Consider the following 27883-nt stretch of genomic DNA (forward strand, 5'->3'; position numbering starts at 1 on the left):
AGTGGAGAGCGACAACCAGTTATGAGCTGTATTCCTGCCTGTGGGGTTCAAACACGGCCGATTTTACACCATTTGCCATGATTGGATGGTTTTGAAAATGCTGAGCTAAGCAAAGCTATGGGCAAACCTGCTTAGTTAAGGTTGGCAGTACTTTAATGAGCAGGTTCAGCAGTGCTTACCAATGGGCAAATCCACTTAGCTGGGCTACTCATTGCTTAGTATTCATATGTGCACAATGCTTACACCTGATCAGCATAGCTGTGCAATGCTTAGCATGGACTACCACCTGTATGGGATTAATTCATTATTATTATTACATTATAGAGATGCATTTACCTTCCTTGACATCCCCCAATGTGCTGTAATTACATTTATTCTTCTGTGACTATACTGTATGGGGCACTTGTGTTTATATGGGGGTTTCACTACTTTATTACACTGACACCTCACATCTGGGCCTAATACACTACTCAGGTTGAGAAAAATAAGTTACTTCCTGCATAAATATACAAATAAATTAAAATTGTAATGTTTACACATACACAGTGGAAAAGGCTTTGGTGAAGCTCAAACCATGAATAAATACATACAAGGCATACGCTCTAATGGCTAAACTATGGCACATGCTTATGTTGGATGTTTATTGCTTTTTAACTTATTCTGGCGTTTCAGCTGAGCTAAGTGTAAGCTTCAGGCACACCCACACAGCTACGCTTAAACTGTATTGCATATGTGAAAAAAAATGTATTTGTTGTGTTTTTTACTTTGTACCCTTCAGAATATCCATGCTAATGCTGAACCTGTTATTCTATCAACTTTATGGCTTTGTAGGGATGATTTTCCCTTATGGCTTTGTCCAGATTCCTTACTCTGATGGGTTGGGAGGTGTGCGCTATGTGCTTTGTACCCTGCCGTATATTCATGCTTATGCTAAAACTGTTATTCTGTCCACTTTCTGGCTTTGTAGGGATGATTATCCCTTATGCCTTTGTCCAAATTCCTTACTCTGCTGGGTTGGGAGGTGCGCGCTATGTGCTTTATACCCTGCCGTATACTCATGCTTATGCTAAACTTGTTATTCTATCCACTTTCAGGCTTTGTAGAGACGATTGTCTCTTATGGCTTTGTCCAGATTTCTTACCATGATGGGCTGGGGGTGCTATGAGCATTCTCGCTCAATTTAAATTGCAGTACGGCAATTCTTGTGTGTAGGGGCTTGTGTATTGTGAGAGCACTGTTCACAGACACATGCCCTGCACTCCTACACAGAATCATGTCCATTTTACAGCACGGCAGCAAGCCTTCATGAATATGCATGGTGCTCTGCCATGCTGCATGGGAACGGTCCCTTCCATGCAAGAATAAGCTATTCTTGCATGGAAGTTTGCTGAATCCCAGTCTATGATTTTTTAATTTTTATAAGTTCTGCAAATATCATTATTATGCATTAATATTGTAACAAGATGCTTGGCTCATGATGTCTGAATGTCACCCACCTCCTTTTTGTATCAGATTCTGAATCAACCTAAGTGTGCATTGGCACACACATAATTTTAATTCGAAATCCCTTCCTGCATTATTTGTGCAAAATTTAAATTATGTGGCATATATTCCTTAATGTTTTACAATCTCATTTAGATGGAATGTGCCAGAAGAAAAAATATGTTTTAATTAAATTCCATCTTATGATAAGCACTGCATTGCTAATCAGAAAAAAAACATTAGCCATTTCTAACTGCTTACTTCAGTACACAGAAACAAGGCATGATGCAGAATAGCACAAATGTGATGAAAGGGACAGGCAGTGAAGAAGTGATATTTTCTTAAAAATTCTATCCGGAAAATACATGTTGTGGAATAATACAGATGCAGAGCATATGTCAAGGCAAACATACACCTTAGTATGAGGTACATATGAGTACTAATCATACTTATACTGTAGAACTTTTATTCCAGGACTCTGCTAAATAGGGATTGCAGAACTTTATTCCAGGACTCTGCTGAATAGGGGCATTCTACTCACCTAGGCTATCCTGGTGAACAAATAAACTACATGAATAAAATACATAAATTAGTAAAAGTTTTTGATGTTGTAATGAAATCAGAAACTGAAATCACACAGGCTGGGATCCACAAGTAAAATCTAAAAGTTTTATTCCAATTGACACAAATGGTAAGTGCTTTCGTCTGGTCAATGTCACCAGACTTCTTCAGACAAGTTAATGAGCAAATCCAAGCATTTTTAAATCACACCCTACCCGAAATCAATTAATACCAATTGATACTGACCAATGAAACAACAACTGAAATTGTTGAAAATACCTAAATTAATAAATAATAAAATATATGTAATACATGTTATAAAAATATATATGTGTATGTGCTTTTCAACCAAATGCTGAAAAGCACAAACTAGTAAACACACACAAAGGAAGAAAAAAACACACTGAAAACCAAATGTAAAAATTAAAGTAAGCGCTTTCGTTTACTGCATTAAGTAAACTTCATCAGACAATACAAGTTACAAATGTGCTCATATTTAAATATAAAAAAGATAATTAGAATGACATCATTTCCTTTTAAAACCAAGCCTCCTATTAAAGAACCAAACCTCCAAAATAAATGTATATATGTTATATATAATACACCTATTCTAAACCTATCCAAATAATACATTCAATAAACAAAATACAATAAAATACAATAAATGAACATAAACATGTATATGTTAACTCAATACATGAAAATCATCTCAATAAAGCCTTCAGTTTTAAGATACTTTTAATAGATACGGAGTCATTTAAACCAGGGGTAGAAAGGGCATTTAGTATAAGTTGCCAAATTAATTCCCTTTCTTCAATTTTTAAATCCATGGGTCCCCCTCTCACATTCTCATAGTTTTTCTCAATACCTAAAAATCTAAATTCATGTTCAGGGAAAATATTAATATGCCTGGCTAATGCATTATTAAAATTCAGTTTGTTAATCGCATAAATGTGCTCATAAATCCTGTTCTTAAATGGCCTCCCAGTCTTACCCACATAGAAAGCTGGGCATTTAGAGCACATAGCCAAATAAACTAAACCCTTGGTGTTACAATTAAATTTATCCTTGATGTCATATGTCTTCCCTCTAATGGTGAATTTACTACCCACTTGTATATATTGACACCAACGACAAGCCTGACATTTCTACATGCCCCGATGGGGTTCGTGACATCTCACATAAACCCCCTCAATCATGTTTTTCAAGTTCAAACCCTTTCTAAATACTATTTTAGGACCATCGCCTACCTGCTGTCTAATATTGGCATCATCAAGTAAAAAACACCAATTCTTAGTCAAAATAGATCTTAAAAGGTAGGCGTCAGTAGAGAAGGTAGTAATAAAACTCAAAAGCACTTTGTTCTTGTCAAGAAGTTTTTTTGCTACTGTAAAATCTCCTATTCTTTCCTCATCAGTCCCAATAAAAGTTTCCACAATTGAGGTGCAAATAGTTTCATGGGTAATGTTAACTTGGGGTCTAACACTATGAATTTCATTTCTCAACAAAGGTGTAAAATACCCATTGAGTCTTTTTACAGACACTTCCAAAAACAGATCATTCACTAATTTCTTTGGGTAGCCCCGTTTCAGAAACAAGTTTTTCAAAAAGAGACATTCTTCATTGAAGTCAGACTCAAGGGACACCATCCATGCAGCACGCACAAGTTGTCCCTTGACAACCCCCTTCTTCTGAAAATAGGGGTGGCAGCTTGAATAACGTAGGAAGGAGTTAGAGTATGTTGATTTCCTGAATATTTTGGAATTGAAGGTATAAGTTTCACGGTTCTTACTTAGATCCACATCTAAAAAGGAAATCCTATCAGTACTAAACTCCCTTGTAAATTCCAGAAAATCGGTAAAGCTGCCTATATGTTTAACAAAAGCCTCAGCTGATGCTAAATTTCCACGCCATAGGATAAATATGTCATCCAGGTAACGAGTATACCATACTGCTCGTTCTCGAAACATAGTATCCAGAAAGAGGTAATCTGTTTCCCAAAAAGCCATCACATATATAAATCACGCACATCTATTTCCTTACCATAGATGTGCGTGATTTATATACTGTTATCCCACAAGATCTCGGGTGTGAATGGGTTAGGGACTTTATGTTGAAGAAACAGATTGATGGTACATGTATTGATTTAGTCATATACCTTTTGGAATTGGTATTAAACTACAATTTCTTTATGTTCAACAATGAACTATTTTTGCAAAAAAATGGTGTAGCTATGGGCTCCCCTTGTGGAGCTACATTTGCTAACACTGTGATGGCTTTTTGGGAAACAAATGACCTTTTTCTGGATACTATGTTTCGAGAACGAGCAGTATGGTATACTCGTTACCTGGATGACATATTTATCCTATGGCGTGGAAATTTAGCATCAGCTGAGGCTTTTGTTAAACATATAGGCAGCTTTACCGATTTTCTGGAATTTACAAGGGAGTTTAGTACTGATAGGATTTCCTTTTTAGATGTGGATCTAAGTAAGAACCGCGAAACTTATACCTTCAATTCCAAAATATTCAGGAAATCAACATACTCTAACTCCTTCCTACATTTTTCAAGCTGCCACCCCTATTTTCATAAGAAGGGGGTTGTCAAGGGACAACTTGTGCGAGCTGCAAGGATGGTGTCCCTTGAGTCTGACTTCAATGAAGAATGTCTCTTTTTGAAAAACTTGTTTCTGAAACGGGGCTACCCAAACAAATTAGTGAATGATCTGATTTTGGAAGTGTCTATAAAAAGACTCAATGGGTATTTTAAACCTTTGTTGAGAAACGAAATTCATAGTATTAGACCCCAAGTTAACATTACCCATGAAACTATTTGCACCCCAATTGAGGAAACTTTTATTGGGACTGATGAGGAAAGAATAGGAGATTTTACAGTAGCAAAAAAACTTCTTGACAAGAACAAAGTACTTTTGAGTTTTATTACTACCTTCTCTACTGATGCCTACCTTTTAAGATCTATTTTGACTAAGAATTGATGTTTTTTACTTGATGATGCCAATATTAGACAGCAGGTAGGCGATGGTCCTAAAATAGTATTTAGAAAGGGTTTGAACTTGAAAAACATGACTGAGGGGGTTTATGTGAGATGTCACGAACCCCATCGGGGCATGTACAAATGTCAGGCTTGTTGTTGGTGTCAATATATACAAGTGGGTAGTAAATTCACCATTAGAGGGAAGACATATGACATCAAGGATAAATTTAATTGTAACACCAAGGGTTTAGTTTATTTGGCTATGTGCTCTAAATGCCCAGCTTTCTATGTGGGTAAGACTGGGAGGCCATTTAAGAACAGGATTTATGAGCACATTTATGCGATTAACAAACTGAATTTTAATAATGCATTAGCCAGGCATGTTAATATTTTCCCTGAACATGAATTTAGATTTTTAGGTATTGAGAAAAACTATGAGAATGTGAGAGGGGGACCCATGGATTTGAAAATTGAAGAAAGGGAATTAATTTGGCAACTTAGACTAAATGCCCTTTCTTACCCTGGTTTAAATGACTCCATATCTATTAAAAGTATCTTAAAACTGAAGGCTTTATTGAGATGATTTTCATGTATTGAGTTAACATATACATGTTTATGTTCATTTATTGTATTTTATTGTATTTTGTTTATTGAATGTATTATTTGGATAGGTTTAGAATAGGTTTATTATATATAACATATATACATTTATTTTGGAGGTTTCGTTCTTTAATAGGAGGCTTGGTTTTAAAAGGAAATTATGTCATTCTAATTATTTTTTTTATATTTAAATATGAGCACATTTCTAACTTGTATTGTCTGATGAAGTTTACTTAATGCAGTAAACGAAAGCGCTTACTTTAATTTTTACATTTGGTTTTCAGTGTGGTTCTTTCTTCCTTTGTGTGTGTTTACTGTGTATGTGCTTTTGTTTGAACATTTATATCTGATCCAAGTCAACATAACATAAAAATGTAATTATAAAAATATGAAAATATAAAAATATATGAAAATATAAAAGTATACATCAAATTACTTGCTCCAACTACTTATTTGTAAAACCTAATCCAGGAACAGAGGAAAAATCTCACCTGTCATAAACGTTTAATTTTAACTTACTAGAAATGGACACTACATCATTTAACCCTGGTGGTCAGTAACCATTAAGAAATACTTGCCACCAGGTTTCTTTCTCTTCTAGAAACAACTTCCAGGGTCCCTCTCTATCCCCACATTTCACCTGCTGTAGCACCACAAATTTAAATAAGTGGTCAGGGAAAATTTTAACGTGTCTATCTAAGGCATTTTTTTCATCACATTGGCGTATTTCATACCCATGCTTGTAGATCCGTTGTGCCAGTTTACGTTGCGTTTTTCCTATATAAAAGGCTGGACACTTAGTACACATAGTAGCATATACCACTGCATGGGTATAACAACTGAATTTTCCTTTTATATTAATCCTCTTGTCATGTATAGTAATACTTGATGTTGGTAGAATAGAGTTACATTGATGACACATACCACAAGGTTTAATTTTTCCTTCTATACCCCCACTTATTGGTTGTTCCAAAAGGCCTTTAATATATCTACCCTTCCTGAAAACAAAATTAGGATGCCTACCAAAAGTATTAGCCATAGTTGGGTCACTCAACAAAATACGCCAGTTCTTATTTATAATATCTTGTACAATTTAATTTTCACTGGAAAATGTAGATACAAATGGACATAGAGGAAGGTGCACTGTTATCGGTTACTTCATTAGCATGGGGCACAGGATCAATATTTTCCCCTACATTACTATACTCAATCAAGGACCTAACACATTGAGTTGTAGGGGCAGAGGGTGCCCCCCCCAAACTGTTCAAAATAGGCATATAAAAGCCATTTTGGCATTTTCCAATAACTTCCTGTTTGATATTATATACAAGACTGAGGGGGGTATCCTCTGTCCAAGAACATCTGACCCATAGTGTCATATTCTTTTAAGAAATCCTCATAATTAGAAACCATGTACTAATTGGCCCTTCACTATACCTCCTTTAACATGCATAGGATGACTACTTGTAAAATGTAAAATACTGTTTGAGTAGGTGGGCTTCCTATAAATAGTAGATTTCAACTGCCCAGCCTCTGATTTTTGTATCATTACATTCAAACGGTATTTTATCCATACTACCAATATATGTAAATTTAAGAAAATTGGTACTTTGATTAATATAATCAATAAACTGTGGAATACCCCCTGAAGGACCGCTCCATGCTACAAACAAATCATCCAGGTACCAAAGATATAGGGAAATGTAGTCAAAATATAAGGAAGAAAACAAGAAACATCTTTCCCACCATGCCATCACTATATTCGCAAATAGTGTAACACACACAGACCCATGGCGACACCAATTAGCTGTTTGAAATAATGTCCTTCATAATAAATATAATTATTTTTCAACACAATATCCATTAGTTGTGTATATATATATTAATACTATCTTATTCCATGCCCAGTTCCTCAAATAAAAAAATCTGAGAACTATTCCAATCCAGTGTCATGTGGAATGCAACTGAATAACTCTTTAACATCTATGGTCAAAAATATAATACTTTCCCCCCCCGAGGTCATTAGATCATTATACTTTTCAAAAATATGCCGGGACTCATGGCAAATATGGGGAATTTTCAAAACTTTGTCTTTAAGCTGGTTGTCCAAGTATTTAGCAATATAGCTAATCTTGCACCATCCTGAGTCCACTATAGGATGTAAAGGTGGATTAGAAAGATCCTTGTGGATCTTAGGTACCCCAAAAAATACTGGTGCTTTGTGGGATTCAGTTGTCATATAGTTATATTCATCAATATTAGTCTGATCTTGTGATAACATATCAAATATCACAGTCTATCTTCCGATAAACAATATTCAATTCATTGAGGGAGACTTCACAATAGGTGCCACTGTACAAAAGATTAAACATATTTTGCACATACACATCCCTCTGCATCACTACCAGGCCTCCCTCTTTGTCGGGTTGCATCACTCTAAGATCCTTTCTACCCCTCAACTTTATCAGTAATCTGGATTCAACATCAGTAAGATTAAAAACATTGTCCGGTTTGCCTAAATAATGGCGGAAATCCATTTCACAGGCTCTTTCAAAAGATTTCAAAATGTTATGTGGATCAGGGTTATAAGTAGTAGGAACCCTGGTAAGGTGGTTGTTACCATTAAATTCACCCATGTCATTTCTATACAAAAATTTTAAATTCAAGTTACGTACGTACAATTTAAAATCACAAATTAATTCAGCCAAGTCACTTTGTCTACTAGGCACAAAATTGTGCCCTTTACTCAAAAAATCAGCATGTAAAACAGAAAACAGAGCATTAGTATAATTGTAAATTTTAAAATCTTTTTTCAAATTCATAATGACGGGTAGGTGATTTAGAAACAGTCACCTCTGTTGCCTCTTCATGTTGGAATATGAGCTGTTCCTCTGGTCCTGTTGTCTCCACTTGTTCCCCTGTGGATAGGGGCACCACTGTTGTGGTCTGCGATTCCTGAGCCTCTCCAATCATCTCAGCCCTGGTGTATCTAAAGGGGTAACCTCCCCTTCATCCTGTCGCATGACATGATCCCCAGTTTCTGTATTGGAATCAAAACAAACCATCCGATTCCCTGAACCAACAGGGGGTGCAGGGTAAGCTTTCCCTGCCTGATATGCCCTCTGGTCCTGGTCCAACTTCTTGGCCTTCCGAATGGAAATTGCAGAGACCACATTATCCACTTGTTGAAAAATAATGTCATATTGGGGACGGTACCTACCGTACAGTCCAGCCTGATGAATACTGTGGTCCAGAACACGAATGCCTTCATGTAGTTTATCCAATCTGATTCTGTTGTGTTTAATTATGAGCTCCAAAAGCTCGCAGCCATGATAGTCAAACAAGGCCAATAATTCCTGGTGATATAGGGAGTGTGAAATAAGACCTGTGGGAAACCTCCACATCCGAAGACCTTTTGGTACATGTTGGGCTCTGAGACATTCTTGAAAATAAAAGTTTTTTTGTTGGATCTTCTGATACTACATTAATTTGTCTTTAAAGGCCACAAGTTGTATACCAACTAGTGCTAGATCACCCCCCCCCCGTTCTAGCACCGATGAGACATTCCTATTGAGTCATGAATCTAATGTACCAGGAAGAAGAGCTTGCTGTATATTTTTAGAACTAACCACAAAGTTATTACCTGCATTAGTTACATTATGATCTTCAGAAATTAAAAGTGGAAAATCATCACAATTAGAAATCTGTTCTCCTTCTCTCAAAACACAAGGTGTATTTACAAAGTCATTGTCCGACCTTGTATGATCTACCAGGAATACAATATTACTGGCAGTAAAGGGTTTTGGAAGAAGCTGTTGTACCAAAATGGTAAGGGTGTGAACTGAATCCTTCAATTGTTGAAAGTCCTCATAGAAAATGACAGGATCACCTTCAGCCATAATAATAAGACAACTTTAGAAACCAACAGACTAATCATACTTATACTGTAGAACTTTTATTCCAGGACTCTGCTGAATAGGGATTGTAGATCCTTTATTCCAGGACTCTGCTGAATAGGGGCATTCTACTCAGCTAGACTATCCTGGTGAACAAATAAAATAAATGAATACAATACATAAATTAGTAAAGGTTTTTGATGTGATGTTGTACCCTCCACAGGAATATGAATAACTTTTTGCTTTGCCTAGTGTACTTATCACTGGACTAAAAGAAAGCCTAGATACTGATAATCATATTATTGCAAGGCTTGAAGAGCTGAAAGCTAAATGTTCCCAAAGAAAATGCAATGCAGCTGTACAGCTGAAATAGATGAACAGTTGTGTGATAACGACATAGCTTACAAATTTTAGAATTTGTGGAAAAGCAAAGTTTGACATTTCTGCCACTGACCGAGTAGTACAAGAAAAATTATATAGAAAGTCTGTACTACAGAATGAGAGTCTCCAGAGGATAATGAAATGCCTCAGAACATTTTTATCGTATCAAGATGGAGAAGGGAAATGGGCATGCAGGTGTATGTTTTATGTGTGTGCTGATGCATGCATGTGTGTATGTGTGTGTGTGTGTGTGTGTGTGTGTATGAGAGTGAGAGCTTGCATATGGCTGCAGATTGTGTGTGTGTGTGTGTGTGTGTGTGTGTGTGTGTGTGTGTGTGTGTGTGTGTGTGTGTGTGTGTCAGAGTGAGAGCTTGCATATGGCTGCAGATTTTGTGTGTGTGTGTGTGTGTGTGTGTGTGAGTGAGAGCTTGCATATGGCTGCAGATTTTGTGTGTGTGTGTGTGTGTGTGTGTGTGTGTGTGTGTGTGTGTGTGTGTGTGTGTACGTGTGTGTGGGTGTGTGGGTGTGTGTAGGGTGTATATGTCTAAGTCAAATAGCATGGGCTTTAGTGATTTTACTCCTATCCTTCATCTTTTTAAACATTTGTTCTAGTCTAGCCTGTCTATTACAACAAAAGCCTTGATAAAACATTTTTTGTTTGAAGTTTAAAATACAGTTATGCTGCATAGTGGTATAGTGGTGCAGCGGTTAGTTTTCTGCCTCACAATACTTGATTCTCTAATTGGTTCTTAGCTAGGTGCATTCTGTGCAAAGTCTGCATTCGCTTACTGTGTCATGTGAATATTTTCTAGTTGCTAAATGTACTAATCAGGCCTCAGTTACCTGTATCACAGTCTTGGCTACAATCACTATACCAGTGCAGCTGTTTTCACATCTTGGGATATGTGAAAGCAAACTACCCATAACTAAAGAAGATGGTGTTTCCTGTAGCATGTACTTTGCATCATACTGCTACTTCCACAATATTATTACAGACCACAGTGATTAACTATTAATGAATTCAATGCTGAATAAATGTTTAATATTCTACAAATTTAAAAAAAATCAGATTATTAACATGATCAGTCTTTTTGCTTAGTTCAATTCTTCTTATTGTGTCTTTGAAGCTGTCAGAGAAGTATGGCCCAGTGTACACATTTCATATGGGTATGACAAAAACAGTTGTGCTCATAGGTTATGACGCAGTAAAGGATGCCCTAGTGAACTATGCTGATGAATTTGGGGAAAGAGGTCGTGTCCCAGCTTTTGACAGATTTGCACAAGGAAATGGTAAGTATTTTCCCTGCTTTATCACTAAAGATTATGAGATTTGTTTTACTACTGAAATGCACATGTACTTATATTTTATTTATTTGTTTATTAATGATTCTTCATAGATGCTTTTTTAGGCATAACTCAGCTATCAAATATAAATGGACAAGTTCAACGTTTAATGTTCAATACTCAATAGTCAGTGTTCAACTTAGTGAAACTCAAGGCCTCGGTAGTGATCATAAATGAGTTCACCGCCTATCAAAAGATCAACTGTGTCTCTAGACCATCTGTCAATACCGACTTTAAAACTACTCCAGCTAGCAGATCTTCTTAACCCATCTGGTAATAATTTACCCACTAAACAGGAAACATTTTTTCCTAATTGAGTATTATATGTAGGATTTTTACAAAATAATAAATTATTCCTGTTGCCAAAGCTGTGTGAATACTTCTCCAAACCATCTGTGCCCACACTATGCATATAAGCTAAAATAGGATTTCCCCCATAACAATTGGTACTTTATAAAATAGAGGGATAACTGTACTAAGTTGTCCTTGTATTTTAAAATTTTAACTTCACTTATCTTGTTTATAAAATTCTGTATTTATCAAACCAAGTTATCTGAGAGAAATTATAAACACAAGCTGTAATTCAATATTCTGTATTAGTTTTACTTAATGACTTACATATTGGTAATCAGTATAGTCTCATCCTTACTTGAAAAGCTCTGTGATATATCATTAGCAATGTCACACTACTTCTTAACAACACACTTTAAATTTTCCACCAACATTCCCAGGTTTCTAATTTTATCATCACTCAGTAGAATGGCATTATCCATAGCATCTAGAAAACAAATGTTTGAGTAACAAAAATGCAATACCTCATCTTAGTTGTATTACATTTCATGTTTTTATTCTGTAACCAAGTAAATAATTCAATAAGATACCTTTGCAAAATTGCTTGAGTTTTAACATAGTTAATTGCTCTCATGCTGGTGTCAACTCACTTAATAGGACACTCTTATCAAATAGAAAATCTGACATAAAAATATTAAAAAGCAGGGACCTGAGTACTGCGCCCTTTGGAACCCCAACTGATAACATCTTAAATGAAGACAAGGATTTTTCATCTTTAACCCTATCCATCTAACTATACACCAATTTATGCCAAATTTTGGTAGGTTAATAAAATGTCTCCTTGATCAAATGTCTTAAGGCATATCAAGATAAATAACATCAACTGCCAAGCCGTGATCCACTGTTCCTAAACATTTCGATAAAAACTAAGCAACTTAGTAAGACACAATCTACTCTAGCTAAAACCATGTTAAAATATCTAATCATACACTTATCTCCTGCTTTCCCCAAGTACTAATTCCCTTCTCAACATGTTTACTTAGTATACTTGTTAGACTAATAGGATGGTAATTGTCTAATGTATATGAATTACCACCTTTAAAAAGTGAAATAGCTAAGGTATTTTTTTCAAATATATGGAGCAGTCCCATCCTCCAATGTGTACGTTGGAATAAACAATGAGTAAAGGACTTATACATTTTTGGGATAAAGTATGAAATAAGCAAATCAGAGTCAGATGTTAAAGTGTTCTCAACCACAGTCAGAGTCTCATAAGGACAGCTTTCCTTTACTTTACTTATCAAGGATGTGGGGGTTAGAACAGTTGAAATATGTCTTTAAACCACTCACTGACATCTGTCTGGTTAGTAATAACCTTATAATTTTTAATAATGTTGGTACTTTGATTGGCATTCATCCTATATCCCTTCAAATGTCCAAAAAAGAGCTGTATTATTATCCATTGGAAATTGGCCAACCAAAGCATAAATTTCTTCTTTGTCAATTTCAACAAGCATCTTTATCTAGAATTGATATCATCATACTTAATTTCATTTATTCAATTAGGACACCTTTTATATCTGAGCTTTCATTTTTTTAGTTCATCTAATTCACTATTGATCACTATTTGTGTGTTTCTTAAAATTCTATTTTCTTTAGACACGGATATAATTCGGAATCAAGCAATTGATATATGTATTTAACGTATCCCAACGATCTAGAGCTTGATTCCCTTAATTTCATCCTGTCATTCAGTTGCTCAATTCATTATTTAAAACTACATACTTAGATTAATAGATCTTCCAAGTTAGTTGTTTGTTTTTAACACCAAAATTATTTTTAAACTTAGTAATACCCAACATATACATATGTGATCTGAACCACATAACTCAAACTCACTTCTAGTTTTACTATAATCTAGAAAGCTGTCTACCAAATCAACATCAAGAATGTTATTTTTCCTTCTGGGATCTATCACTAACCAAATATATCATTATGCAATACTAGTTCTTAAAATTTGTGAAATCATATCACTACCAAAACAATTACAGTACTTGTCCAATGAACAACAAGTGCATTCAGCTCCCCAAACCAGATTATAATTAGAAAACAAGAAGTTAACATTCCACAAAAGTCTTCGAGTTTAGGTCTAGACAGAGATGGAGTGCTATAAAAAAGAGATTTTTTTTTTTACAAATAGATGTGCCAACATTGATACTACCACCATTTAACTCCAAATCAGAACTAGACAGCTTAACTAAAGATTTAAAAGAGGTGCTTGCATGTATAGAATACCCCACCCATTGTTTCTGATTGATGGTGCTCAATAAAGCTAGAAAGCGACAATGGCTTATTTGCACCATGAAATCATGTTTCAATAACAAATGTAATGCCATAGTTGTGACTCTTCATATGAGCCTCAAAAAACATTAAACTTATTGTTCAGGCCTCTGCCATTGCTTAAAGCACATCTCAAAGTTTTAATTTCCTTAGATATATTAAAATGTAAACCTTCTTTCCCCCTAAAAAAAGGATAGATAGATTTTGTAACAAGGAGCCTAGCTTCCTACTCCCAATATGGCCAAAATGTAGTTGAGCTATACTAAAATAATTGGATTCATTGAAACTTCTTCCCAAAATCTTAATCACTAGTAATAACTTACTACAACAAACTCTTCTTATAATGTATGAAAAGCTTCTTCTCCACTTCAAGTAAACACTGATATTGCTGAGCAGGGACAAATCCCTAAAAATATTTTAAATTGATGAATTACACATAGACATCTTAACTTTTAATGCTCATATACAAAAGCATGTACAACTGATTTCCTTGCATTATTATTATTCTTACCAATAATAAGAACAATGTCATATTTTCCTTTATTAAACATTTTTTTCAGTGCTAGCCAGATATCCCTAATAGTACAACCACTTAAAGAGGAAACAGTAATCATGTATTGATTGCATATAAAAAGACCCTTTGAGTCACTAATATTCAAAATTGCCTGCTCCTCAGAAATTGAAGAATTAGTGTCCCTGTCTATCTGACTAACCTGTCTGGGTATAACATTTTGATTAGGAATAGTATAATTATTAGTACTACATGAATCACTCAGATACCACATAAAACCCTCCTTCTTTTCTTAACTGCTTGCCAATTATCTAAGTCTACTTCCACACTTTCACTGTTATTAAAACACCCTTTTTTTCTAGATTGCTTTTTATTCCTGAAAACATTTTATCTAGGTTTCCTTGAGCAGCAGTGTTAACCTCCTCAGTAACTGATATCTATATCAAAAACTATTGCTTTGTTCTTTGCATCAGTATATGAATTCAACCCTACTAAAGGGATTTGAGAGCTAACGTCAGTAAAAGAACGATTGTACACAGTTATAGTATCCTTGTTTTTAACAATTTTATAGCCTAAAACCTACAGGTAGTCCCCTGACATGTTATTATCATAAAGTAGTACTGAATTGGAAGACAAATCATTTAAACATCTCTTACAGTTTTGTCATTATTCCAATCACCTGAAGAATTGCTGCACATGTTGCAGTTAACCACAGTATAATAAATACCTAATTTCCCTTTCCACCAAATCAAACAGTATTTATCCATCTCTTCCATGTTGTCAACAACAGAATGGTATAATAATATAAGAAAAAGTATCTAATTCAACACGAGAAAAAAAATATTATTCTATGCTTCTTATGCTTTCTACTCGCTAACAGAGAAAGGTGCACAATTCAAGTCTTGCTTCATGCTGCCCTTGGTCAGCAGGTTTAAATACCAGCAAAATGGGAACATCCTACAGTTCTACTCCTTCCACAACTGATGTAACACTTATAGCAATTTAATTAAAAATAACTAAAAGTAAGAAGCAACAACAAAATCAAATGGGATCTGGGCTAGCTATTCAATCCAGCATCCCTTAGTCCCAGGATTTTCCAAAAGCAACACACTTCCTTTCACATTCAATTTTAATAAGGGCACTGATTGATAGATTTTATTTAGTGACATTCGATTAACAGGAAAGTCTGACTGGTTATAAGCCCATTTTCACTGGAGGCCTGGAGAGAAAAGCTCCAAACTATCACAAAACAGTTTAAGAACAATTATTTTACAGTCTTCAAAAATGAAACAAAAACATCTGCAGTTTAAATAATTATAACACATTATAGATAAAATAAAAACGTTGGATAAGAACCTATACATATTATATGACAATAATTTAATATTTAGATACATTTTAGACAGTTTGTAGTTTAGATAGTTTGAGAAACTAAAGGCAAGCTAGTCTAATACAAACAGGAATTGCAAATTGAAGTGAGCAAATAACAGGCTTATGGTGTATTTACAGAGAAAGTCAGAGAAGAGAATCTGATAGCAGTAAGAAAGTAAGTGAAGAAGAGAGAGTAAGGTATAAGGAATGAAAAGGTACTTGTCGACATTTAGGGATATAGTTTATCATCTGAACAAAAACAGAGCCACATTTTAGATAGGAAGTCTTTCACAATGGTTCTGAAAGACGGGAGGGTTTTGAACTGATGGATACAGGTAAGGAGTTCTAGGCTTTAGCAATGTTGTACAAGTGCAGACAATACCCAGCAGATTTTCCAGGGTTGTAGACAGACAGGTGTTTTTGGTCACTGGATCACAATGGCCATCTGGGAATATATTGTGTAGAATGGCTTTTAGTGATAGATAGGCAGATGAATGCTAGATAATTTTATTGGTGGTAAGAAGCTGTGTAAATGTTAGTTGATGAGGCAGTTCTAACCAATTTAGACTTTTTAGTGCTATACAATGGTGGATTCTGAAAGGGGCATTTGCTGCAAATATAGCAACTTTGCAATAGCATTGTTCGTGTTTTAATTTTTGTGAGGCTGGGAAGTTAGTTAGGATGGAAGCACCATAAAGAAGAGTGGGGAGGTGATAAGTAGTGGCATGTACAGTTTTAGTTGTGACAATGAGAAACCTTTTGGCTCTGTAAAGCATCCCTAGATTTTGATGAGTTTTTCTTATGCAATTTTCTATATGCAGGTCGAATATAAAAGTATCATCTGCTATCACCCCCAATAATTTGCTATGAGAAGTGATTTAAATGGTTGCACTATCAAGGGGGAGGACTTTAAATTTTTTTTTTTCATGAGACAGGGATTTTCGGAAAAAAGAAGTAGTTTGGTCTTTTTTGAGTTGAGCATGAGTTATGAGTTAAGTTATGTTTCAGTGGTGGTTAAAGCTTCCTGAGCCATTTTTTGAAGGTGTACCATGTTGCCAGATGTGCAGATGAAAATGGAATCATCTGAGTATTGTTTTAGGAGAGCCTGTTGTGTGGATGAATAGAGAGTGTTGGTGAAAATGTTAAAGAGAAGGGGACTACTGCAGCTTTGTAGCAGGGAGGTAAGGAGAGAGCATGGAGTGCAATTTTACTGACTGATACCTATTGAACAGGTAGCTTTTGAACCACAGGCCGGGACAGACCTAGTGAGGACATTTGAAGTAGATGTTTGCGGTGACAAACTGTGTCAAAGGCTTTAGATAAGTTTAAAAATAATGAAGAGACTAGTTTGCCATTATTTCTAGCTTTACTGACAATATCTAAATAGGTTAGAATGGTAGTGTTAGTACTCTGGGAAGGATGGAAGCAATTTTGTGTAGGAGATAGGAGATCCTCCAGCAGGAGATAGTCTAGCAATTGTTTTTGAATACATATTTCAAGTATTTTAGCTCAGGGAGATAAGATTGCTATAGATCTAAAGTTATTAATATCTATTGAATTTTGTCCTTTGTGCAGAGGAATGATGTATAACTTTTTCCAGAGAGAGGGAATGTGGGGATTACCGGACTGACCTATTTATAAAGATTGAGACTGGATAGGCAATGTTACTGGCTGCAATTTTTAGGTACTCACTTGGAAGGTCATCAGCTGAAGAAGAGCATGGTTTCAGTTTGTTTAAGAGTAGTTTTATATAGAATGTGGGCACAGGTTTGAAGGTGAAAGTGGAAGTGGTGATATGTGGTTGTTGGGCAGGGTTGGAATTAGTTGTTGAGGAATCCTTAGTTAGAGATGCTATACTATCTGTAAAATAATAGCTGATCTATATTGTAGTTTCAAATGGTGAGTAGAGAGGGATTTGGGTTGAATTTTTGTCTGTGATGTAAGATTTATTTAATGGATGTCCAAAATTGTTTAGGGGTGTGTTTAGTATTATTCTGAAAATTATTGTAGTATAGTTTTTTCTTCATTTATTTTCTATTTTGTATGATTGCTAAGCATTCTGAAATTTTCATGATATTAAAATGTTTTATATTCTTTCCAAGCTTTTTTCTATCCTGCATTACCCATTCTACTTTTTTTAGATAGCCAAATTGCAATATTTGTTTACATTTGCTTCCTTCTAGGAGGTGCAAGGCTATTGGGGATATTTAGAAAAGTTGTACTGAATTCATTTACAGCATCATCTAAGGGGAGAATTTTTAGGAAGTTCCAGTTAAAAGATAATAGTGTAGTTATGAACATTTCTGGGTTAAACTTGGAAAGGTTGTGTGTTGTTTTATAAATATGCTGTTTAACTTAATGTGTGAGCTGTCTGGTCATATAGATTTGAAGATTATTACTTTGAGAGTCTGACATTGTACCTGTGGTGGAGTATTTGCTAGAGTCTGACATTAGGATCCAGTCTAATAGAAATCTGATGTCTTGCTATAATGTGTGAGCCTACATTTTTGTATTGTGGAAGTGTTAAGGATATCCAATATAGGGTATCTTCTAGTATAGCTTTATTGTCGACAGGAGGGATATAAAGAACAGAAACACATATTTGTATTAGTGATGCTTGCAGCTTCCCTGTGTTTGTAACAGCTAAGTGATCAGACTGATTGTGGAAGGTGGTTGGAAACTGGAATGCTAACAGAAAACTCATCATGACATGAGAGAACATGTATATACCATACAAATGGTAATCAGAGGTTAGGACTAAACAGTGGATAGTCTGAGAAAAATCTGAATTGCTGATGCACTCCACTGCCATTGTACTTAAAAAACAAATAATTTAAAATCTATGATTTTTAATTTAGCACAATAATCTTTCTTCTTATTTCAGTGACTGGGATTCATAAGCCAGCTGCATATTTCTAATGGCTGTATATGGTTAATTGCTGCCTATTGTTAATGGCTGCATACGATTAATAGCTGCATATAGTTCAAAGTCATAGCTAGGCATGGAACAGCTCTTAAAAACATTATGACTCAGACAACAGAAAACTGTCTAAACTAGTATCTGCATATAAAAACTTCTCTGAACTGCTTAAAAAGGAAATAATGGCCAGTTCCTTGACATTTGCCATCTTATAATCCAAACTGATAAGTACACTTTTTGCAACTCAGTTTGCACTGCACTGTAGTTATATATTTGCCTTATTATTTATATATTTGCTGTATTGTTTCAGTCCTTTGTTGTTGTCTGCACTTTGTTTCTCAGGGTAGCTCAAAAGCTAGTTTCTGGAGGGGGTTTTGAGCAGCCCATCTTAACTGTTTGTCATTGCATGAGGTGTATTTTCTGTGTTGTACTTCGATTGCTAGAATCTCCTTGTCTTCTGATTGAGTGTGCTTCTCAAACAATCTGGAATATAGAACTGATAAGTATATTTTTTGGCACTTTTTAACTGTTCAGAGTTCTGTAGTCTTAATTTTGGTTGACTGAATTATTTATATATCTGCTGGCATTGTTTTCTGATACTCTAAGTGCCTCCATTTTGATTTTTTTCCTTATTTACTGCTTTCTGCACTTGTTTTTAGTTATTTTTAAGTTAATTGCATTTATTTAAACTGTATTTGCTTTAATACCGCAACACACTCAAGTGTGCTAGCTTGCATTGCATTTGAATTGTTTTTACTGCTGTTTTTGCTGCTTTTCTGTAAAACATACAAAAAAAAAAAAAAAAAAAAAACTAAGCTTTTTCCCCACCTTTCCTGTTAGTAGTCTAGTCCAGATACAGATTTGCTGTATCCAGGACTGTTTGTAAGCTTCTGAGCCCCCGCAAACCTTTCTGTGCTGGAAGGAAGCCTTCTAGCTTATCAGTGGGAGTTGTAAAATTTAGATAGCCTGTCTACCACAGGAGAGGTGATTTCTGGCCAAGAAATTGCACTGTTTGGGCAGTTTTTCAACCCTTTCAACTTTCTGGTTTAAAATCCCACATTTGCCCAGGTTTACGGTTGTTTAAGCTCTGCCTAGTGGTGCTGAGCTGAGATAAAGTATTACTGTTGCCAGAAAGTCTGCTCTTCAGTTTTTCCCTTGAATCTTGCTAGTTCTTTCTCTCTTGCATTTCAACTAGATTAATCGCTTTGTGCTTCAACAGGTTTTTGTAGCAATTATTGTAGCACACTTAAGTGCCATTAGCACTAGTTGTTCTTCATGGAAATAGCTCCAGTACATAGTTGTTATGACCACCCCTCCTGGCACGATTAAAGGGCAGTTCCCTGTGCTTTCTCCTATTAATATGGTGCACTTCGGCATTCTGAGGCAGTGTAGCAACTGCCTCATGTACACGGACAACACTCTCCTCTTACCTTCCAACACTCAGACTTGTGAGAGATGCACTTTTATCACCAAATTGGAAGCGACGCACTCTCCAGCCAAGACCGGACTAGCTGGTCATGAGGAGAAGGTCAACACCTGCACCACACCACATGGAACACATAGCCCTCCAGAACACCCACCATCACATCTCTCACATAAAAGCACAAACCACACACCCACCTTTGTGGAGGCTGTCAAAAGAAATTTACCCAAACAGCAGAGACCTCCAAGACAGAAACACACTTGATCAACACAACACAGCACAAACGACAGGACACATAGCTCACCTTCATAGTGTTCCCTTCAACCTAATCCCCTAAGGCTACACACCGTGCCCAATACACTAACCATAGGTGGCTCACTAGTGAGGCACATAGATGTCCCACTCACTAGGTTGAATAAGGAGACGGTAACAGTCAGCTGTCTATCAGGTGCCAGAATCCGACACAACACATGCACTCAGGTCACTCCACACCAAGTACAAGTATGACTCTGTCATTGTCCATATGGGTGTGAATGACCAGAGACACACCTCCCTGGACTACATGAAAAGAGACATGGTGGAGGTCTTGGATTTTGTGGCCCAGGCAGGTATGACCCTAGCCCTGAGCAGTATCCTACAGTCAGCCAGAATGATACTGCAGTACAAACAAAAAATGATTGACTTCAACAATTGGCTAAGTTTTTGGTGTCATTCTAAGGGGATCTAGTATCTGTCTGCTTGGGATGACTTGACTGGCGAACCTTGATGCTTTGCCAGAGATGGCCTACATCTGTCACCTCTGGGCTTCCGGGTACTGGCTAAGGCTCTTGCTGACCCTATAGTGCCCTTTTTAGGCAGTGTTCCAAAGACCAAATTACCACCATAACAGCTATAAATAAATGCAATCTAAGTGTCATGCTGCTCAACACTAGAAGTCTAAATCTCAAGATGCACTCGCTCAAAGCACTCGTCAAAATAGAGAACATCAACATTTGTGCTGTAATGGAGACCTGGTTTAAAGTGGCAGAAAGCACCCCTGCACCAGGCTATAACTCATTCCACACCTTTCGGCTCTAAAACATGGACCGTAGCGCCAAAGCCGGTGGTGTCTTCATATTCATAAAGGATATGCACACATCCAGACTAGTAGCCCATCATAACACATCTGAGGTACTTCAGGTACAACTAACATTGGGTAAGATGCCATTCCAGGTTATAACCTGCTATAGGTCCCCAACCATGTCCCTAGACTCTCATTCCATGTTCCTAAGCACCCTGGAATCTATCAAGGTCCAACCCAACACTCTCATACTAGGAGACTTCAACTATCCCTCCATCAAATGGGAAAACTACTCAATCACCTTGTAAGTAATTTCTATGTTAAATTGTTAATCGCTATGTAATCCAATGTAACTACTGTCTGTTTATTTTACTGTGGAGCTTTTCTCCCCGGGCCTCCGCTGAAAATGGACCCACGTCCAGTTGGACACTCCTGGTCAACAAATTTAAATAAATAAATAAACTAAAAATAAATAAGCACCAATACACTAGCCCAACGCTTCCTGGAATTCATCAATTCCAGTGACCTGGAGCAGCTCCTAAAAACAGAGGTGGCTAACTTCACAGCATCCATGCCAATGAAAAATAGCTGCATGACTGCCGAATCATACACCAATGCACTGTTCGAAGATGTGCATAAATGCATGGAACTAGCCATACCCAACAGAACCAAGATGCTCTCCTCCAAGAAAAGGAAGCCAATCTGGTGGTCCCCTGCCATTAATAAACTCTACAACAGGAGGAAGAAACTGTTGCAGAAAAAGTTGAAGTCCCAGGACTGGAAAAATGCCCTTATTAGCCTCAACAAAAAGCTGAGAGCCATCATCAAATCCTCTAAAGCTAGCTATGAAGGCAGAATTGCGGCAAACACTAAAAACAATCAGAATGCCTTCTATAGCTATATCAAGAACCTCCACAGCAATACCCAGATTTGTTCTGAGTTACTGCACAATGATACCACCTATACTGAGCCAACAGATATTGCCAACATACTGGCTGACAGATTTAGTGCCAACTTTACCCCTCTAGCCCCCCCCCTAAAGAATGCCAGGCACCCAGCATTACTGCAGCACAGGTTAAAGCTGAATTGCCCAAGGCCAGGAAAACAGCTTCCATGGGACCCAATAATATCCCTGGCTGTGTTCTACATGAACAACAAAGAGAAATGGCACTGCATCTGTGTGCCCTGTTCAGTCACAGCCTCACCTCAGGCTTTGTCCCTACCAAATGGTGCACTGCTACAGTCATCCATCTCCATAAGGGGGGAGCAACTACAGACCCTGGAATTATTGCCCCATTAGTCTGATGAGTCTGATAAGTAAAGCTATTGAACACATCATCATGGACCTGATTAACAAAGATATAGGAAATCTCTAAATGCTTGACCCCACACAATTTGGCTTTTTCAAAGGGAGATCATGCCTGCTCAACCTGGTTGACTTCTTTCAGTCAGTCACCAGGGCTGTAGATGAAGGTAAGGCAGTGCATACAGCCTACCTCGATCTGGCCAAGTCCTTTGATACCATTCCTCACTCAGGGAATTATTGATAAACTCATCAGACTAGGTATCAGCCCCTATATCACTAGGTGGGTTGTAAATTGGCTCACAGATAGACCACACAGTGTGAAAGTAGTAAACTCCAAGTCAGACTGCCAACCAGCCATGAGTGGAGTCCCACAAGGATCGGTCCTGGGTCCTCTCCTGTACAGCATCTACTTCTCAGAAAACCAGGCCAAGGACTATGGCTGACCAAGTTCTAAGACAACTGCAACCTGGGAGCCATTATTAACTCCCCAAGTGATGCAGACATCCTACAGAATGGCCTCACTGAAACCAATGAATGGTACTTAAACCATGGCCTTAAGCTTAATGCCAAAGTATGTGTCGTCATCCCCTTTGGTAAAAACCCAGTTCCCACTAATTATCACATTGATGGAAGCCCACTGAACACCAAAGGCGTCATAAGATCTGGGGATGCAAATTGACAGCAACCTCTCCTTCAACCACCACATTGCCACTGTGGTCAGAAAGTCCTATGTGGCACATCTCATTACCAAGGGATTTGCATCCAGGAAGAAGGAGGGCATCATCTCTCTCTCTACTCTTCCCTCATTAGGCCAATCATTGAGTATAATGCCCCATTTGGCATGTACCTCACAAGACACCTGCAACAGCTGGAGAGGCCACAGAAGTACCTCACAAAGAGGATCCTAAGGCATTAAACACGTGTCCTACATGGATAGACTCAAAAGACTCCAGCTAGTCTCTGTCTCATATCGCCTACTTAGAGGCAATCTTTGCCTGACTTACAAAGCCATGTCTGACTCAGCTCTGTTAGAAATGCTACATCTAAATAAATCCCAATCCCACCACACCACACACTCCAGAGACCTCAACCTCATTACCACAATCAATCAAACATGCTGAAGGGACAGGTTCCTCACCCAGACACTGCCCATGCTCTGGAAAAGACTCTCCATACATGTCAAGCAGAGCACCTCGCTGTCCCTCTTAAAGAGAAATCTTGATGAGTGGGTGGATAATAGAATGTTCACCCCAGGGATCACTCCAGTGATTCTACTTGACAGAGGCACTGGGAACTAACTTCAGGTAGCACAATGCCAGGGCACTTCTATGGGCTAGGCTTGTAAATGCCCCAGGGCCATTAGCCTAGTACACACCTATGGCCCTATGAACCTATTATGCTACAGCATGTGGAGTAGCATATTTGGTTCTCAGTTCAGCAGAGGAGAGAATCAGCTTCATGCAAGCATTTTTCCACATAGCTGATCTTCCTGAGGTACCAAGAACCATAGAATGCACATATACTGTGATATGCTGTAATTAAGACCACAACTGTTCCAGAGGAATTGTGACTTATCTAAGAAGGACTCCCTTTTTATTCAGGTGATCTGTAATATCCAGGACATCATTTATAATGTGCCAATGTGCTACCCAAGCAGTTCCCATGATTGACACATTTGGCATACTTCCAACATATACCAAAGACTCCTGTATAGGGATTACACACAGGGTTATCTGGCTGAAAAGTGCTTATGCACTCTAGTGTATATGCACAGGTTGCAAGCCTATACCTCAGTTGTTGTTGTTGTTGTCATTGTTGTGTCTTTTGGCTTTTCCCGGTTAGGGGTCACCACAGCGGAACTCCATTCCGCTAATGATTAGCAGTAGATTTTTACATGCCGAGTTGCCGGCCCTGACGCACAACCTTCAACGAAGGTATGCCCATTCACGCATAAAATCTGAAACATAGAAGAGTTGATGTTCTGCCTACTTAATAGAGACTTCTACTGCCAAGACATGTCAGGAGTGGCACTGTAATATATTTCAGACATCTTTAGCAGTAATGTAGCTAGGGTGAGGCATGGGAGGAAAGTGTCCCGGGTACAAAGTGTTGGGGTGTGGACAGCTCATCCTGATTACTCTTTAATGTAATACTAGATTTTAAAAGCTGGTGTTGCATTTGCAGTCAAACCTGAGTATAGAAGCGCTCCGTGTGTGGTCTAAACTGTAGCAACAGCTTGCTACATTGTAGCAAACAGCTACAGTTTATGAGTGGAGAGAAAATCTTTTCTTTTGTCTTGATTAAAACCTGAGTGCTGTAGTAGTCCATGCAGGCAGGGTATAAACTATGGCAACTGTTTGCTACATTTGTAGAAAGCAGTTTGCTACAGTTTAAAAATAAATGTTTTTCTTTTTTTTTAAACTAAAACAGAAGCATGGAAGTGTTCTGTACAGGCAGGTATAAGCTGTAGCAAACAGTTTGTTATTGTTTAAAATAAGAAATGCCTTTTTTAATAAAATGTCTTAAAAGAGGGTTGGGGCAGGGGCACAGGGCACTGAAATGGGACCTGAATGGCTGTGTCAGGAGGGGCATGGGGAGTGTCATATAGCTGGCCACCTGGTTGATGTGCCAATAGAAGGAACAACTGTTTTTTCCCCCACTCAAAAAACTGAAGTAGGGTGGGGCTCTGTTTCACAGTACCCACCTGGGTAGCTAACGGAACTAGCTATGCTTCTGATCTACACAAAGATTTTTTATTGTGTGTGTGCCATGCTGTACAACATAGCATTTTTTAAACTGACTGAGCAGATGGTGAGCGTTTTGACAGAATTTTACATATCAACTGTAACAGCAGCAGGAGGGAAACATGGAGAACCAGGAGAGAAACCTACAGTACTACACCACAACCAAAGTAGAGATGAATGCAATACATCACAACACTGGCAAAGTGGTATCATTTAGTATACAAATGCAAGCACTGGCACAGAAAAGAGAACAAAATAATGCATGCTTTATCCCATCCAGGCAGTGCAAGGCATGATATGCTGTGCATCAGTCATCATCATACAAATACAAGTACTGGGGTAGTCAGGGCACAGTCAACATTACTTACACAGTGTTTCAGAATATGTATTGGTACCTTTGTGAACAAAAAGCTGTTTGCTGGCTTTTAATATAAATTGGGTCTCTCTGACAGTTATATGCTTGTATGTTTTATGGCACAAGGTTTTAAATGGTTACAAGTTATGTTTCCTGTAGAGTTTAATGTTAAAGTACTGTTTTTTCTCTCATTGGCATTGAATTATTTTAATGGTTGGAAGTATTTGACAGTTAAACTTTGCATTTGTTACTGTAAATAAGCAGACTTTGTGACACAGTTAAAGTGAAGTCAGGAAACTGTCCTGTGTAGTGTGCTGGGCAGGAAAATGTCAGTTTGAAATCTAAGAAGTGAAGCTTTCTTACTTAGCTCATGACATCATGCATTCTATGCATGCAGATCAGATTACATTACATCTAATGTGTATATGCAAGCCTAATTGTGAATGTCAAGTCTCTGATTGGTTAATATAGCAATAACCCACGCCTGGATTTACCTACGGTTGGTGTGGTTTGGTCACGGGGGCGAAGCCTGAGTGGCCAAACCAAGACAACCGTGGGTAAATCCAGCATTACCCACACCCAGAAGTAGGTTATTGCTATTATACAATGACATTATTTAAGAAAAAAAAAACTTACTTTTCTTAAATAATGGCATTGTATAATGCCTCCTTGCTGCCCTTCCGCAGCTGTCTGGTATTCTGCGGCAGTTTTTATGTACTGCGCATGCATATGCTTATGCAGTACATCAGAGCTGTGGGTGGAAGCAATGGAGAAAGCAAGATCTCCGTTGCTTTTTACAAAGTGTATCACTATTTTAAAGGAGTTTAACATAGCGAGACAGCTTTAAAAAAGCAACAGAGAATCTCCATTTTTTTAAGGCTGTCTCGCTATGTTAAACCCATTTAACATAGCGAGACAACTTTTAAAAAAGCAACGGAGAAAGGAAGATCTCTGTTACTTTTTTTAAAACTGTCTCGCTATGTTAAACTCCTTTAACATAGCTAGACAGTGTCTAAAAAGCAATGGAGATCTTGCGTTCTCTGTTGCTGTAAAAAAAGACTTATACTAATGGAAAAAGTCTGGGCGACCACACCTTTTCCATTCGTATAAGTCTGATTTACAACTTGCATGCTGACCAATCAGCGTGCACGTTTTGGAATATTAATGGGGGGGGTTGTTGTATAATATAGCATAGCAGGCTTCTTTTACAAGAATTATGAGCTATAGTGTCTGCAAACATATTCATGGTTCCCTTTTTTAATAGTGACTATATTTTGTGATCAAATATATATACAGAAATGTTATTTTTTCTTTTAAACAGTTAATTATAGCCACTATTTCTAGTGAATATACTGGAGTTTTTTAGAAATAGATCTTTATAAATAATTTTCCTATGCAGTTAGCAAGTGTTTAGTACAGGCTTATACATTTAGAGGAAATGCTTATGACTAATGGTAATAACTGTAAGGATACTCAAGCACCATACTAAATCCTAGCAAATATATGTATGAATAATTTTGATTGAACTATAATTACTTTGCATTTAATATGTTGATTTCCTTATTGTATCCTAGATATTATTTATAATTCAGATGTCATATTTTCAGTTATTATAAAGTCATGTTTTTTAGTATATTAGCACTTTAGATTGTTTAATGAAATCCTGGAAAGTGAGAGGATGCCTGAGGAATGGGAAAAAGTGTTTTGGTACCGATTTTTAAGAATAAGGGTGATGTGCAGAGCTGTAGTAGCTACAGAGGGATTAAATTGATCAGTCACTGCATGAAGTTATGGGAAAGAGTAGCGGAAGCTAGGTTAAGAAGGGATGTGATGATTAGTGATCAGCAGTATGGTTTCATGCCGGGAAAGAGCACTACAGATGCAATGTTTGTTCTGAGAGTGTTGATGGAGAAGTACATAAAAGATCAGAAGGAGTTGCATTGTGTTTTTGTAGACTTAGAGAAAGCATATGACAGGGTGCCTAGAGAGGAGTTGTGGTATTGTATGAGGAAGTCAGGAGTGTCAGAGAAGTTTGTAAGAGTGGAACAGGATATGTATGAGGGTAGTATGACAGCAGTGAGGTCTGCGGTGGGAGTGACAGATGCGTTTAATGTGGAGGTGGGATTACATCAAGGATCAGCTTTGAGCCCTTTCTTATTTGCAATGGTGATGGACAGGTTGACAGATGAGATCAGACAGGAGTGGACTATTATGTTTGCAGATGACATGGTGATCTGTAGTGAGAGTAGGGAACAGGTGGAGGAGACCCTAGAGAGATGGAGATATGCTCGAGAGAGAAGAGGA

At 37.3% G+C, this 27883-nt stretch overlaps 1 protein-coding gene across 2 annotated transcripts in view; it reads left to right on the forward strand.

Moving 5' to 3' along the window:
- Positions 1–27883, forward strand: part of LOC122816774 (cytochrome P450 2K1-like) — a 622507-nt gene that overhangs the window by 94551 nt on the left and 500073 nt on the right. For both annotated transcript variants that reach the window (XM_044089791.1, XM_044089792.1), the window contains exon 2: positions 11042–11204. In XM_044089791.1, the coding sequence (XP_043945726.1) occupies positions 11042–11204 (163 nt within the window). The remainder of the gene's footprint in view (positions 1–11041; positions 11205–27883) is intronic.

The sequence above is a fragment of the Protopterus annectens genome, chromosome 12.part0 (assembly GCF_019279795.1).
Source record: "Protopterus annectens isolate FY-2018-M chromosome 12.part0, PAN1.0, whole genome shotgun sequence".
NCBI classification, from domain to species: Eukaryota; Metazoa; Chordata; order Ceratodontiformes; family Protopteridae; genus Protopterus; species Protopterus annectens.